The 16,123-nt window shown below is 34.3% G+C and overlaps 3 protein-coding genes across 3 annotated transcripts; 1 reads left to right on the forward strand and 2 right to left on the reverse strand.

The window, feature by feature from the left end:
- The first annotated feature begins 809 nt into the window (after positions 1-809).
- On the forward strand, positions 810-4,537 carry LOC143544649 (uncharacterized). The gene is made up of 8 exons (XM_077036704.1): positions 810-985; positions 1,101-1,262; positions 1,914-2,019; positions 2,111-2,293; positions 2,391-2,550; positions 3,274-3,584; positions 3,675-3,764; positions 4,369-4,537. Exons 1-8 carry the CDS (start codon positions 971-973, stop codon positions 4,434-4,436), a joined length of 1,095 nt encoding a protein of 364 aa, XP_076892819.1. The 5' UTR covers positions 810-970; the 3' UTR covers positions 4,437-4,537.
- A 240-nt stretch (positions 4,538-4,777) lies between these two features.
- Positions 4,778-6,131, reverse strand: LOC143544659 (leucine-rich repeat receptor-like protein kinase PXC1). The gene is made up of 2 exons (XM_077036711.1): positions 5,453-6,131; positions 4,778-5,382 (listed from the first exon to the last, which is right to left on the reverse strand). The coding sequence occupies exons 1-2, from the start codon at positions 6,129-6,131 to the stop codon at positions 4,778-4,780; spliced, it is 1,284 nt and encodes a 427-aa protein (XP_076892826.1).
- Positions 6,132-12,691: 6,560 nt separating this feature from the next.
- Positions 12,692-14,920, reverse strand: LOC143544654 (putative serine/threonine-protein kinase WNK11). Its single transcript, XM_077036708.1, has 3 exons — positions 14,558-14,920; positions 14,005-14,139; positions 12,692-13,478 (listed from the first exon to the last, which is right to left on the reverse strand). Exons 1-3 carry the CDS (start codon positions 14,918-14,920, stop codon positions 13,101-13,103), a joined length of 876 nt encoding a protein of 291 aa, XP_076892823.1. The 3' UTR covers positions 12,692-13,100.
- Positions 14,921-16,123: the final 1,203 nt, after the last annotated feature.

Raw genomic sequence — 16,123 nt, forward strand, 5'->3', positions numbered from 1 at the left:
CACAACACAACACTCTCTACGTCTCCGGCGACCTGCTTAAGTTTTCCTGCCAAATCTACTCTGCAGGTTCGCACTCTCTTCCTTATTACTTCACCGTTCAGTTATCACTCACTGTGTATTATATCGATCTATACTGTATACTGTTTAACATGTCCGTATGGCGATATTAGTTTATTCGTGTTCGTAGATCTGGATTTTGCGTTCGGAATCGGAGTTTTTGACTAGATTTTGTTAATTTTGTCAGTTATTTGGCTAGTTTAGGTAGTTATAGTTATACTCCTTTTTAATAATTAGGATTTTAGTTCGATTTGGATGTGATTCATGCTGCCTTTGAGATTCAGCATTGACCTACGGTTTCTAACCTGATGAGGAATTGTTTTTAATCAATTTGCAATAGAAATTGACTAATGCTGTAGTTAAATTGGCTACAAAATCCACAGTTAGGATTTTCTGTAATTTTGCTAAAAATCGGTGAGTGCTTTAGTTGATAATGGTAGGAGTCCGTGGTTGCAGAAGTCACTAGACGCTGCTAGAGTGGTTGACTGGGAAGTTGCGTGTACTTGGGGACTACTCGGGAGTACCAGGACATGGTAAATTGTAAAGAAATTAATTTTAGGTAAGATTATACATATGCCAAATATCGTTATAAATCAAGAGGATATTCATTCTTTGATATTTCTGGCCGACTAGCTCCGAGTTAACCACTGACTAAATCCGAGTAATCGTCAAGTAGCTCTGAGTTGAACGCCTAGAACTGAGTCTGAGTAATATAGGCTGAGTTGGAGAGTTTTACAACACTGAGCAGGACTGATATTTGACTAATGTCTTGTATTATCATTTAGGTTGAATTTGTCGAATCAAAACATATTGTTCCACTAGTTCTAGGAGAAAAGAATTGGCATATCTGAACAAGCTGGATTGGGGAAACAAGAAGAGTTTGTTGAAATGAGTCTACTAGTATTCAACTGAGATGAAGACCAATCAGGTTCCTATTTGTATTACCTAGAATTTTTTTTATAATGGTGCTTAATTGTTTAATTGGTATGAGTTTGTAGCAACAAAGTTAATGGACCAAGCTTACTTTGACAAAGCCTATGCAGGAATCTAAGAACACAACAGAAATACAGTCCTTAACCCAAGCTTCACACGAGTCCCAAAGTGACCAACATAATAATGCGACCGACACTCCTGTTCCCGACACTGGTTCAGCCTCCATTTCAAGCAATGACAACCGAAAAGTTTCTAGAGAAGATATTGAACTTGTAAGGATTATTGTTTGTCTTATGTTCAATTGTATGTAAGTACTTACTAGGGCTGTAAACGAACCCTCAGTGAACCGTTTGGCGGGAGGTTCGTTTACATTTGCTCATTTAATAAATGAACGAACATAAAAAAGGAACTCCGTTTGATTAATTAAATGAACTAACATGAACAGAGGTCGTGTTCGTGAACGTTTGGTCTTGTGTTCATTTACGCTTGTATATGTTTGTTCAAGTTCCTTATTTTACGTCCGTTAGTCTTCGTTCATTCATGATCGTTTGCTTATGTTTGGTCACTAAAGTTTTTTGTATCTTATTTATTTATTTTTTAGTTTATCTTGTCAAGTAGTTTTAGGTAATTATGTCAAGTACTTAACTAGTTAACTTTATACTTATGTTGGTGATTATGTCTAATGCTTGAGTTTATAAATGTTGTTTTTTATTTTTTGAATTAGTCTTAACGAACGAACACGAACACGATGTTCTTTTCAGTTTGTGTTTGTGAAGCGTACGTTTATTGAAACGAGCACGAACGCAAACAAGGTCTTGTTCAGTTCAGTTTGGTTGGGTTTGTTTACATCCCCAGTACTTACCATATAATTATCCAACCAGTTTTTATTATGCAGATCTTGATTTTGTTTTTTATTGGTGCAGGTCCAGAACTTGATAGAACGGTGTTTGCAACTGTATATGAACAGAGATGAGGTAGTGAAAACTTTGCTAAATCGTGCGAGGATAGATCCTGGTTTTACAACCTTAGGTACATAAGTACATTAGTTAATGCATTTTTTGATTGTGTTCTATTATTACCATAAGTTTAAGTAGGACGAGAATTGACTTTTGAAGAATAGTTTGGCAGAAATTGGAAGAAGAAAATGCAGACTTTTTTAGAGCTTATTACATACGGTTGAAGCTAAAGAAGCAAATCATCTTGTTTAATCATTTGCTCGAACATCAATATCGGCTTACAAAGTACCCAATGCAACCAAAGCTTCCTCTTGCTCCCATACAAAATGGCATCCATCCAATGCCAGGTAAACTCTTTATATAGTTAGACACGTGCCACGCTTAAACATAATTAGCATATTAAATAATTATCATTATTATTCAATTCTGTTTCTTGTGGTACAGTTAACAACTTACCAATGGGATACCCTGTTTTACCACAACCGTCAATGGCGGCTACGGGCCAACCGCATATGAATCCCATGGGTATATCCAACTGTCATGTGGTCAATGGAGTCCCAGCTCCAAGTAACTTCCATCCCATGAGGGTGAACTCTGGAAATGAGTGAGTTGATATCAATATCTTTTGTGCATTTTTCATTATTTGAAGGGAAATACTATAAAAAAGTAAAAAAACTAACATACTTTCTGTATTTTCTCATAAAACTCTTGTAACAAATTTTTTGCACATAAAAAGCCAACGTGCTTTCCTTTTCTTTTTTATCTTTTCTAATAAAAGTTCCTTAACAATTTTAGACATTAAAGTCCCGCCATATGTTAATTTTGAACAAAATTGGTGATTTTTTTACTTATTAATAATCCATGAGGAAAGAGTTGAGATGAATTAATGCTTTAATTCAGTAAGTTGATATTAATGAATAATCTTTTAAAAACAATATAATGAAAATACCCTCTCAAAATAAAATAAAAACAAAAAGCATACAACATGGTTTGTATAAATTTTAAAATCGTTAAAAAATTTATAAACAAATGATTTTTATTGCTATTATAATGTAATCTGTCAAATAATGTTTTCATGATTACATACAATCATAATTAAGAGACTCTTGTTTTTTTTAAAAAAGTTTTACTAGTCAGAAAGTTGTTGGCTTTTTATGTGCAAAGTATTGTTAAGGGATTTTTACAAGAGAAAAAAAAAAGAAAGGAAGTATGTCTGTTATGTTCAGAAAGTTTTTTAGGGACTTTTACGAGAAAGTATGTTTTTATGGTATTTGCCCTTTTTTTAACTTAAAGTTTGTGACTTAATTCACTTTTTTATATCTTGAAGAACTATGGGGATGGATAACAGTGCAGCTGACGTGGCGCCAGCTGTACCAGTGAACGGGGAGATTTCGCCTATATCAGATATGCCAATGAGTCCTACATCAGTGGCATCCAGTGGTCATTTCCCGTTCACCGCATCTGAAATATCAGGAATGGGAGTTGACACGTCAGCACTCGACACGGCTTTCCCGTCTGACGTGGCAAGTTCTGTAGGCTTGCATTTGCCACCTGATAATGGAAGTTCTAGACCTTTTGGTAATATTCCATGGAATTTTAGTCTTTCAGATCTAACTGCTGATCTGTCAAACCTGGGAGGTATTACATGATAGTTGACACATCAATTTATTAATAATAATTTTTTTTTTCATTATTTACCTTATTAAAGTTTCGAGTTAATTGTTTTAGATCTTGGAGCTCTTGGTAACTACCCTGGTTCACCTTTTCTGCCATCTGATTCAGATATATTACTCGATTCTCCTGAGCAAGAGGACATTGGTACAAACTCTATATCCATGACTAGGCTTGTAAACGAAGCGAACAAACAAGAATGCGGCATGTTTGTGTTCATTCATTTAAGCGATCGAACGTTCGAACATGAGCCACTAAGCAATCAGGGTTTTCTTTTTCGTGTTCATTTGTTAAGAAAATGAGTGTGTTGTGTTCGTCTATGTTCGTTCGTTTAAAAAAGGGGCGTGTCCGTTTATGTTCGTTCGCTAATAGTATAGACGGAACAGTTCATGAACGTAACTTAAAATGGACTAACGAACATTACTGAGCAAAACCAATATAAAGTAATGTAAACACAATGTGTTGGGCTGAAATAGCTATTAAATCTAGATTTTATTGTAATGAGCCTAAAAAATTCAAATGAACGTAAACTAACGAACATAAACGAACGGAAGTAAATAAGTGAACAAAAATTTTTGTTTATGTTCATTCATTTATTAATAAACGAACATAAACAAACTTCCCGCCGATCAGTTCATGAATGGTTAACTGAACGTTCAGCTTGTTTACAAGCCTATTCTTGATCCTAGTACTTTAATTTATCAAAATGGTGGTGAAATTTAACATTTTTTTATCCTTTTGATTTTCTTAGTGGAAGAGTTCTTTGCTGACTTGGTTCCCGGACCACCATGCTCCAATTCAGATGACGAAAAGTCCTAATTTAAGGTTAGTCATAAACTATTGTCTTGGAACACAATTATGTACAATAAAATGTTACACAAGGAACTGGTATGTCATTTTTATTATATCCCGGATCTTACCGCAAAATTCTGTTATCAAATTTTTTATTTCTTTTAACCAGGAAATCGTTACTGCCTTCTCTATGTACATAATGTAGAAGAGATTGAATAGTATATAGGAAACAAGCCAGAAATCCTAGACAAACCTATAACGGGCCGGTGGGCTAAGGACAAAAATAGTCCTAGTAATAAACTAGTGACACAAACCACCCTGTTTATAATTAACAATAAATATATCAACCTAACCAAAAACTGATATCTTCAACCCTCTGCGACTGAATATAGCATGCGACCGTCTCGTGGGCTGGACTCTACCGACGAGCCTGAAAGATCATCATCAACGAGCCCAACAATCGTCTCCAAAACTTCAGCCATTGTGGGCCGGTTCTCAGCAAAATGAGCCACACATTTAAGTGCAACATTCAACATAGGAAAACCGATCATTCCAACCTTTGCAATCTCCTTGTCAAAAACCTCACCGGTCCATTCTTCTCTAACCATGGCTTTCACCCACTTTGGTAGATCTAACCCACTGTTGTCCACTATCTTTCCAGTTAACAGTTCTAACAGAATCACCCCAAAACTGTACACGTCACCTTGTTCTGATAAAGATCTCTCGGGGGCTGTATAACCGTCGGATCTTAACAAACACACACTCTTTGGATCAAGCAACGTTGAATACCCGTATTCACTTGTTAATGGTTCTTCATTTTCGTTTAGAAGAATGTTGGAAGGCTTTATATTTCCATGTGGAATAATATCTGAGTCATCAAAGTTTTTGTATATATGATTCAAACCTTGTGCTATTCCAACCGCTATTGACAATCGAAGCTTCCACGGGAAATCGCGTTTCCCCTCAACGTACCCTGCACATAACAAAAATTAGTTTAGATCAGTATTAGTTGAATCTTTTATACAAAAAGTAAGTTGGCTTACTTTCCATAAGGGAGAGAAGGCTGCCTTTATTTTGATACTTGTAAATCAAAAGCTTTTCTTCACCTTGACAACTATAAGCCACAAGCGGTAGAATGTTTGGATGGTTTATTTTCCCAACTTTCATCATCGTACGCTCGAATTCTGCATTTGGCACGTGTAATTTCTTCAATCGTTTGACCGCATACGAGCGGTTGTTGTTAAGTTGAACTTTGTAAAGGCTGCTACAGAAGTTTTGGCTTTGCATATCCGCACCGGCATCAAGAAGGTTCTGTAGTTTAAACCGAGGCTCTTCTTCCACAAAGAAAACAAGATCTTGGTGTTTTTCTTCATGTTTGACTTCGGTCAAACTCATGATCATGGAAGCTTTAGGGGATGATTCGAGATTGCTTTTTCCGCTCTTCTTTTTCTTTAGCATTTTTGTAACCTTCACAATCACTACACAGGCAATTATGCCAACTAATGCTATTACAAGAACAACCTCCACTAAAAACACGGTACCATGCATTGTTCGTTTTGGATTATACACATTATCTGTTGACGGGGCGGATGCGTGGTCGTTTTGGGCTGATGTTGAAAGATCCTTTTCCTTCCTACCGGTGACATTGGCGGTTAGAGCTAAACTTATGAGTGTGAATAACAATCCCCTCGGACTTGGGCGCATATTGGCAGTAACATGCATGGTTTAGACCTTGAGAGACTTGGTAATGGGTTCGGGTTTTTGAAACGGGTGTAGTGTGTTAAATAAAGACCGATGTTCATAGTTTCCAATGACAGAGCAACAAGAATCTAAAACTCTTTGAGAGAAACGATGTCTATCTTAAACATTCTGGTTGGTGCTCTTTGTGACTAGATTAACCCTTTAGAAGTCATGTTAGGTGCTAGTTATAGCTACTGTACCGAGGGCATAATTGGGATTAAGAAATGTGACATGAGGTTTGACTTACTCTTCCATTGTTTTTTGAGATTGGCATAAACAAGGAAAACTGGTCACAATAAGGTCTTAAGATTTAACAATTGATCAATAAAATTAATAATCTTTGATGAAAACAAGAATGTAGATGGGTGTGGATCTATTTTTGGAATAAAAAAGGAAACAGCAAATCAGGAGTAGGCATGAAGATGAATGATGATCACGGCAACACATGACCGGAAATAAAAATTTCAAGACAAACAATGGCCGTGGGTGGTGTTAATCGAGTTGGAGCATTTTGATTGATTTAAATGAACCCATATGCATATTTCTTTACCTTAAACAACCCATTTATTTTAAATGAATCATGATTGTCACCAATTGAATTTAAGTTTCATTCGTTTATTGTGACAGTAACGACCTTGATTAATAATGATCGTATAAGAAACACTTCCATATATAATTCAAGAACTTGTGAGGAGGAATAAGCATCTGCCACCCCCCCCCCCCCCTCCTCTTTCTTATGAAATTTCGGAATTTGATAGTGAGTCATGATGAATGCTACGCATAACATAGTGAAGATAAGTGAGAGAGACTGAGTGATGATTGAGGAATTTGATCATATATGTGAAATTTCGGTCTAGCATTAAAAAGGAATTCTTCAAAAATACTCTCAAAATGAGTGATGAACTTTCATAATGATGTTGGAAAACTAAGCGACAATGAGAAGATGTTCAAATGGATATTTGGTGTCAGTCATCTCATGAAATTCTGTTAGGGATGTTCACCATATCGAAACTGGGAAGTCATGTACGCCGTAAAAAGTGGAGGCTTCCCCGAAACAAGGAGCTTATAGTAGTATAGTATAAAGCACACTTTCAATAGGAAAACAAGATGTACCAATAGAAGTGAACATTTCACCATCTTCTTATTAACACAACTCATCGTAAATGATTCGTCGATGCATTAAAGACGAAAAGGAAAATCATTTGGTGCAAATTTCACTGTGAGAATTGATTGAAAACGCCAATAAAAGTATACAGTACAAAGGTATTGCAACTTATATCAACTAAATACTTGGTTCTAGCATTTGGGCATGCTATAGAAGCATTTTGTATTTGTAAGTAAGTTATCTGTATTTGAAGTGGTCTTACTCTTACAACGGTCGGTGAATTGTATAAAAAAATGTTACAAAATATGCTAGCAATTACATATCCTCGATTGCATATAAAATTGTTGATGTGGAGGTGGTGAAAAATTGGTGTCGGCCTTTTACTTAGTTTAGGTTACAGGTTGTGAATCAAAAAGAAAGGAATTTGTGTTATTTCCAACAGACGCGAAGGGAGAATTAATTCATTTTGAGAATCTTAATATACTTTTATAAAATTTTAAAATATCATATACAACTAAAAGATCCAATACAAAGTCTCCTTATTAAATAAAGCGTAACGCATCAGTTTAGAGTAATTTTCTCAAGTGGCGGATCTAGAAAATAATTTCAGGGGTAGTGTAAAAGGTTTTTTTAACCGTACATTAAGACAAAAAAATTTTTTACCGCGGCTTCGCGTTTACGTGGTCTGATTACGCGTTTCGCGCGTAGCAGAGCCCGGTAACGCGTTTTGCTCGTGCATGTGTCTGGTTACGCGTTTGGCACGTCTCGGCTCGGCTTCGTGTTGCAAGCATACCGGCGCCCAATTAACCCATTTACAATGGAGGATTAAAACAAGTTGGTTTGTAATGGGTCGCATCAATATAACTTAAACTTGTTTACTTAATGATATTGTAAAAATTATTCAAATTATTAAACTACTAATACAATGATTTTATTGATATCTTTTGATAAGATCAACCATATATTGTTAATGAGTAATTTTAAAGTTTACTCAACTAAAATATTGATAAACACAATATTTAATTAAATAAGAAAATAAAAGAGTCACACATATTTGAACTTGAAGTTAGAATATTTAAACTTGGTGATGAACCAATGTCATCGTTTTTTCTTCTTTGACGTTTAAAAAGGCGGCTAATAAGAGGCTTTATACTCACCTTCAAAGTTCCATAAACAAAATTTGAACAAAAAACCTAATATCAATTCCAATTTACACATAAACCTAAATGCTTAAATCCCTTATTAATTCCAACTAAACATAACCCTAAATACCTAATCAATTCCAATTTAAACATAAACCCTAAATCCTAAATTAATTCCAATTTAAACATAACCCTAACTCCCTAAATACAAGAAATTTTACCGGAAAGAAAGAGAGGCCAGAGGTGGAGTGGCCGAGTGAACTGATGGTGGCGGACTGGCGGTAGGTGGTTGGAGGTGGAGGTGTCGTGGTGGTGGCTGGTTGCAGTGTCATTAGCAGAGTACCAAAGTGTCGTTAGTAGAGTACCAAGTCTGAGGTTTGTTCCTTTTTTTTTATTGTATTATTTGGGTTATTGGGTTTTTTGGTTTAGGCTTTATAATTTAAGTGGTCTTTTGTTGGGTTTAAGTATTAAATTGACTGAGCTTAAAATACATAGGGGTAACGTTATTTTTTGTTCAGGAGTAACGAAACATGAAAACTGACAAAAAAATTTTTTTTTACACTATCGGTAAATGTTGAGGGGTAGCGGAGGCTACCCCTCCTCATATGCTATGTCCGCCACTAATTTTCTCCACAAACAGTCTAGTCAGCGTGCCACATCAACTTTCTATTTTATTTTTTCCGCAAACACTTTTATCTACAACAATAACATATTCATTTTTCCCACAAACAACCTCATAATTTTCACATCACCAATATCAAGGACCCACAAACCACCATCCATGATAAAAGATCTTCAAGGATGGATGGCCTCCACAACATTTGCCTTTTCCATCATTCTCATAAATCTTCTCCATATAAGCTATGGATGACCCTGGTGCGGAAGGTCTAAGAAGATTTTGAAACCTTAGATTAAAGTCAATGGTTGATATCAAGGAAGGATGCCAATTCATCAATAATTTACGCAAGAAAAGCTTTTCAACATATATGCGCAAGACTTTAGAAAGCACTACGAACTGAAGTGCACCGCGATCCTTTTAATATTTGTGACAATCATGCACAATAAAATGCAATAAGTGAATTAATTAAACATGAGGTAAGTATAAACTTGTACCAAAGTTGCAAACAAACGACACTAATGAAAATGGCTGTATCATGGAATTTACGAAGCTCCGAAGCATAAATTGCACGCTACCGTGACAAAAACTCTCATAATATTATGTTAGTAGGGGCGAAAACCCTCAAAACATTATGAACATGTTACAAACGACTACGATGTATCAATCACGAGTATTGGACGAACCTAGGTTGGAGGATTCAATGAGACGCCAGAAGACTCTCTCCACAACTAGAGGTAGGAGGTGTGTATTGGAAAGGATCCAAAGCTTTAATAAGGTAATGGGAAAAGGGAATATTGCTTTATGAAAAGAAGAAATTATAGAATCTGTAAAAGGAAAAACTGGAAATGCGCAAGTTTAAAGCCATATTCACATAATCGGCTATAGACAAAGAATATACTGATTACGTTGGCACTTACGTTCATGTTATCAGGATTTCTACTTGTTGTAGGTAATCTATAAAATCCAGTAGCTATAATAGAACTACAAATTGAATGTGATACAGACTCACCACACACGCAACTTGTAGGGCGAATCCAATACTGAACCAGGCACACCACCGGATTAAGAATTGGAGTCCAAAGATCACCGTCCGAACCCGCCACAGTAAGAACTAATAATGGATATGTTTACGAAAGTAAACCAATTTCAAGGATAATTAATTCTGCCATTACTTGCTTCTTTACTAATTGGAATGCAACAAGCTTGAGAGCGACTATCAGCAAATAATTATAAATTTTTGAGGTCCTAATTTTGATATCAATGTGAAATTGCTTTTTTTTTTCTTCCTAAACTAATATAATCAGATTTATAAGATATGTAATTTGCATCAGCATACGTTATTAATGTTCTTGGTTCGAGTTTCTTCAATACATAAAGTTTTATTATTATTACTAGTTTTAGAGCCCGTGTCATACACGGGATAATTCAAATTATAAAATTATAAGTAAAACAAATAATTACATAGCGTATATGAAAAAAAAATATATATTACATCTATACTTGTATCTATACAATGTATACATAAATTGATTTTATTTATATCACAAAATAATTTTTTTAAATGAACTTAATAAAAAAAATGTCCGTGCAAAAACGTACCCGTGAATGCTTCTTTCTATTGAAAAATTCATTCTTGGTGTCATATATTTATAATTGAAAGAATTTTGGTTATGAACCAATTTCGGAAATAACACTTCTCCCACGATAGTAGTTCTAACCACTCAGCCTAAATACAAAAGAGGCGTTACATATATTGATATATTTATCAATTTACCATCCATCAAAGGAAAGTAGAACATTAAGTTGTAACAATGGATGTTCTTCAAGAACTATGTTTTTCTGAGCTACACCATGAAAAAGATTTTCACAAGTTTCAGAAGGCTTCTCAACTTTGTTATAATGACAACATAAAAAATAACATGTTAACCTATTCAATTTTGTGAATATTTTGTTACTTTTGAGCATAGTTTTGCATGACATGCTTCCCACACAACATTCTGATCATCATTGAAGGAAAAAATTAACGTTGACATAAATATTTTAAATTTGATAAAAGTTAGAAGCATTGATAGGCATGGGGGTGGCATGTCGAAAGTGATCGCAATCTTTTCTTAAATTTTAATAATTGAGAGAAAAATAGTCAACTTACCAAATTCCGAACCATTTGATTATTTCAAAAAATGCCTTTAAAAATAAATTTGAAACCCGAATCATGTTTAAAATTCTAACTTTCATACTTTTGACATTTTAAAGTCAACACTTTGAACCCATAACAAATTTGACGATAAATCTATTTTGCATTATCAAGCTTTTAAAAATACTCAAAATTTTTATTTTTGACATGTAACAAATTTTGACCTTAATGTAGTTAACTTGTACAAACAATCTATTTACCAACTTTTGACCCATAAAATCAAATTTAAGTTCCACCAAAAACCCGAAACAATTTTCATTTGAGAAACATGATTTGTTGTTGATTTTTGGAATTCACCAAGTATTTTGAAATATATAGTAAAATAATATGTTAATATTTATATTTATAAAAATATATAGATATTATATAAATATAGTGTAAAAAGAAAGTGAATAATTATTGATTTGTTACATATATTAGGGTATATTAATTTTGAGGGGAAAAAATTGTAAGAATTAATCAAAACATGACAAGTGTCCACATTTATTTTACTTTATTAGAATAGGTAGATTATTATTATTATTAACAAAATTTCACTTATGCAATTTGTGTGTTGAGTTTACTTATTTTATGTTTATTCATTTGTATCAGTGCATTATTAATTCGGTTTGTGCTAAAAAGAGTTCGGTTGAAAAATTTTCTTTTATGTTTCTAGTTTAACAACATTAATGCTCAATGAACTAACTGCTTATAAGGTGACTACATTTTAAAAGTTCTATTAAAATGTAAGACTATGCGTTGTGATAAGCGAGCGACCGGTTTTAACGAGTGACGCGAGCCACGTCGGTCATAAACACCATAGCACCCTCGTTTCATCACTCACCGCAAGCGGGCCGTCATGACCCGGGCGAGTGTGCTCGCTTGGGTTAAAGGAAGAAAATTGACGGGTTGGCTCAAGAATGGATGAATCCAGTGGGCGCGGATGAATTCACCGGTGGTGCAACCGATAAGGGTTGAAGGATTGGGCCCGGTCAGCGCCACGTTGCACAACATTGCGTTATATTTTGTTCGACATTGTGTTATATTTTGCAATCTATTGTGTCTTCTGTTCATTTTCATCATTGTGTCCTTGATCTTGGCATTTTGTCTTTTTGTCGGGTTTTTTTTTTGTGTGGGGGTGGGGAGGGATGAGAATGAGAAAGAAAACATTTGAGTTTTTAAATTTTTTTCGTTTTTTATATATATTTTAAGTTGTGATTTTTTTATTATTTTAATATTTTTTTGTTGAGAGGTTTTTTATTTAGCCACAAATTCTTCTTACATTTCTCATTTTATTTTCATTTGTATTTAAGCATTTTCCCATGTAAATAATACACATAAAATTAATCTAAACTATAAATCCATATATAATTCTTAATTTCATACATAAGCTCTAACCGAATATCATAAACAGAATAACGTTTCAAAAAATATCTTGTTTACGTCATGAAGTTGTAGCTACAACTTGTACAATTATTAATATGGTGACGACTCATTGTTCATTGAATTTATTGGACACCAAATAATTAGTATTAAATATTCTAAACATGTTTAAAATAATTATATAAACATTAGTCAAAAGAAATATGCAAATCTTATAATTTAAAAATAGTTTTGACTTTTCATAAACGTAAACAAATATACATTTTACACCTTAGTGGCTTAGCCATAAAAAAACAATACAAATACAATCCAACATCTATCTACAAATATTGTTCCCACCACCAAACAACTACCCCAATAAAACCAAATCCTATTAACAGGTCACATCTACCCTTCAAACAGTTATAGAAAAATCAATTCAAACCCGACGACACCAAATAACACGCAAACAAAATAAAGTTATAAACATTTAACACGCGATTACTATATGAACTTGACTTGCTAATACTTGTTTGTTAACAAGTCGTCATCAGATTTCACCATCATCACATATGTTATCAAAGAAAGGATCATTAAGAAGGTCGGCAGCAGAAGGTCTAACCCTTGGTTGGGCTAAACATTTCTCAATAAAGGCCTTTACCTCAGGATCCTTTACCTTATTCATGGCATCCGGTCTGATTCCAGATGTTACTTTTTTGTAAATTCTGGCAACGTTGTTACATTCACTGTAAGGCAATTCAAGAGTAACCAATTCAAGTAAACACATGCCGAAAGAGTATATATCGACTAGCTCTGTGTAGTCCTCTTCGTACAACTCGGGGGCCATGAATTCAGGTGTCCCGAGTATTGAATGTGCACAATGACTCTTACCTACTATCGCAGCTAAACCAAAATCACCAATTTTTACCTAATGGGCCAAGAAATCTTTAGTTAGAAATTAGAAATTGAATATATCTTGTATTGTAATTTTTGCAAACCTTAGCCTAATGAGCCAAGAAATATTTAGTTAACAATTAGAAATTGGTTATATTTTATATAATCCTAATCATTTCCTTGTTCTTTCATTATAATCTTCGCTAACCTTAACCCTAACCTTAATCCTAATCTAAATTCTTATTCTTTCATTATACTCTTTCAAACCCTAACCCTAATCCTAACAATTGGATTCATGCTTAAGCCATCTTTTCCATCAAACATTCTTACAAACAAAAGTTACATAGAACCCTAGCTAATTTGCAAAATTTAATATAATATTATTTAATCAAATCCAGATAACCCTCGAAGTGTTACAAAAGTGCAAAATTGATCCGAATTTATGTCCATACTCAACAAGGATTAATCAACTTCTCAAATTGATATAATATAAAAATATATTAACTTATTAAGCATCAAACATTGTTAAGATATAAATGCTATAGAGAAGATGTACATACCTGGCCGATATTGCCATTAATAAAAATATTGCTGCAATTGAGATCTCTATGAATGATACACGGATCATGCGTGTGCAAATAATCCAAACCTCTCAATATTTGTCGACACCACTTCTTTAACGCCTGCATCGACACCTATCATACATAATATAATTAGCAGAATGTTATACATAGTTTTATGTAAATATATGCTAAGTTCATATCCCCACATCTTGTAAACCCCTTAATACAATTGTCAAAACAATACTACAATAGGGCAAGCTATACACATACCGTCTCACATCTAATCCCACGCTGTTTAAAACCATTGTTTGGATAAAGGTCGAACACCCGTTTCGACCAAAAACTTTCTAGGAACCGTCTATGGTCAGAACGGCCGTCAAAATATTTGCCAAACGGCCGTTCTGACCAGCTCAAAGGGTTGTTCTGATCAATAATTTTCAAAGTTTGACTTTTTTTTCAAAACAGACTAACCATTTTGTGGACAGCCATATGAGGGCGTTAAATCTTACACCATCATTTACACACACTTAAGAAGAGTATAACTGCGCACCTGTCGATGCTTATTCCGGTAATCCCTCAAATTCCCGGACGTGCAAACTTCAGTAATAAAGTTCAACGTGTTCCGTTCACCATCTCTCCATTGCGAAAACAGCGTGATAATATTCTTATGCTTCAACGTTGTCAGCAACTTAACCTCGGAATACAACCGTTCCATCATCGCATGATCATCCGAAAAGTACCTCAACTTGACTTGATTCCATGCAACCTCAATTCCTTCTTCTTGGTCAAACGCTCGGTACACTTTCTTGACTGCGCCAGAGCCGAGCAGCTCGTTGTAGCGTCCGTATCTGCCGGACGGGTCCACCTCCACGAAGGGTTCCTTATTGGCCAGATCTGATTCCATTCCTGGCATCTGAGAGAATTGAAGGCGTGTGGACCGCCGGCAGAGAAAGTTTGAATATCAGGAACAGAGTGTAGACATGACGATGATATGGTGGAATGAAGAAATGAAATGGTGGTGGTAGGGTTTATTTATACTTGGAGCGTGGGTTTGATCATTTACTATATTTATTATATACTGTTATCATGGCAAGTGTCAATGGGTTGGTGGCCGTTTGCTTTTATTCTTTCTTTTCCTTTTTTTTATTATATAGTTATTTATTTTATTTTTATTAAAAAAATATATTTAATATACGTTGCTTGTCAATACGCATCTTCTCATGTTTATAGGTGTCTCTTTCTTAACAGAAAGCTTAGCTCTCGCCTAAATGTGTCAAAGAGTACATATCGAACCAGATCGTGTAGTACTTGAATGTATGTAATTTTTTTATATCGTGTATATAAGCCAGTTCGAAAATAATAAACCAAAAAACTATATGACTTGGTTTATGGATAATCAAAATAATTAATAATATGAAGAATTAACTAAGTTAATGCATTCATTTTTATGATTATCATCTTGTTGTTTTTGTTTAGATCAATATAATACTTTTACTTCATTAGTTTCACCTTAGCTTTTTAGTACTTGTAAGTTTGAGCTATCGTTAATTGAAGTCGTTTAACACTGTTTGTTTTTTCATTAGTTTCAGTTTAGCCTTTTAGTACTCGTGAGTTTGAGTTATTCTTAATTGAAGTCATGGGTTTTGAATTGTTTGTTTCTTTAAAATGGTAGGGTGTTTTATAGTTTTTGACATTACTAGCTAATTATGTAATTTACTTAAATACTTCGATAAATGAAAGACTATTTATGTAATTTACTTTGATGTTCCCCAAGCACATCCGCGAACACCCCTCGCCCTCTAGCTTTCATCTATCTTCCAACCATTAACATTGTTTTAACAAAATTGGGGCTTGGGAAATTTGAGGATGTCCTTTGCAAGCCGAGTTTTATCTCTTCATTAAAGAGGTTCTAGTTTATAGATGACCGTGAGGTTACTTGGATCCACAAAAGATGTTGAACTGTGAGGCTGGATGAGTTAATGTTAGTTAAAGACTAAAGTACCCTTAGATTTAACACAAGATACATGTAATGATAGACACAAGAGTTCATTTGAGAAGCTAGAAATTAACTAAAAGCATGAGCATTGAAAAAGTCATATTGGAACTAATTGAGTAA

Source organism: Bidens hawaiensis, unplaced genomic scaffold, assembly GCF_021521415.1.
Source record: "Bidens hawaiensis isolate Kalapana, Puna unplaced genomic scaffold, B.hawaiensis_p1.1 tig00013659_1, whole genome shotgun sequence".
Taxonomy (NCBI): Eukaryota; Viridiplantae; Streptophyta; class Magnoliopsida; order Asterales; family Asteraceae; genus Bidens; species Bidens hawaiensis.

What these genes read in the sequence shown, in the direction of transcription:
- LOC143544649 (XM_077036704.1), top strand. An exon ending in CTAGAGAAGATATTGAACTT is followed by an intron (nt 1,263 to 1,913) that starts GTAAGGATTATT and finishes TTATTGGTGCAG; the next exon opens with GTCCAGAACTTGATAGAACG. An exon ending in TCCTGAGCAAGAGGACATTG is followed by an intron (nt 3,765 to 4,368) that starts GTACAAACTCTA and finishes TGATTTTCTTAG; the next exon opens with TGGAAGAGTTCTTTGCTGAC.
- LOC143544659 (XM_077036711.1), bottom strand. Translation starts at nt 6,131, where the DNA reads ATGCATGTTACTGCCAATATGCGCCCAAGTCCGAGGGGATTGTTATTC. An exon ending in CCTTCTCTCCCTTATGGAAA is followed by an intron (nt 5,383 to 5,452) that starts GTAAGCCAACTT and finishes TGTTATGTGCAG; the next exon opens with GGTACGTTGAGGGGAAACGC.
- LOC143544654 (XM_077036708.1), bottom strand. Translation starts at nt 14,920, where the DNA reads ATGCCAGGAATGGAATCAGATCTGGCCAATAAGGAACCCTTCGTGGAG. An exon ending in ACCGGAATAAGCATCGACAG is followed by an intron (nt 14,140 to 14,557) that starts GTGCGCAGTTAT and finishes TATGTATGATAG; the next exon opens with GTGTCGATGCAGGCGTTAAA. An exon ending in TTAATGGCAATATCGGCCAG is followed by an intron (nt 13,479 to 14,004) that starts GTATGTACATCT and finishes TTGGCCCATTAG; the next exon opens with GTAAAAATTGGTGATTTTGG.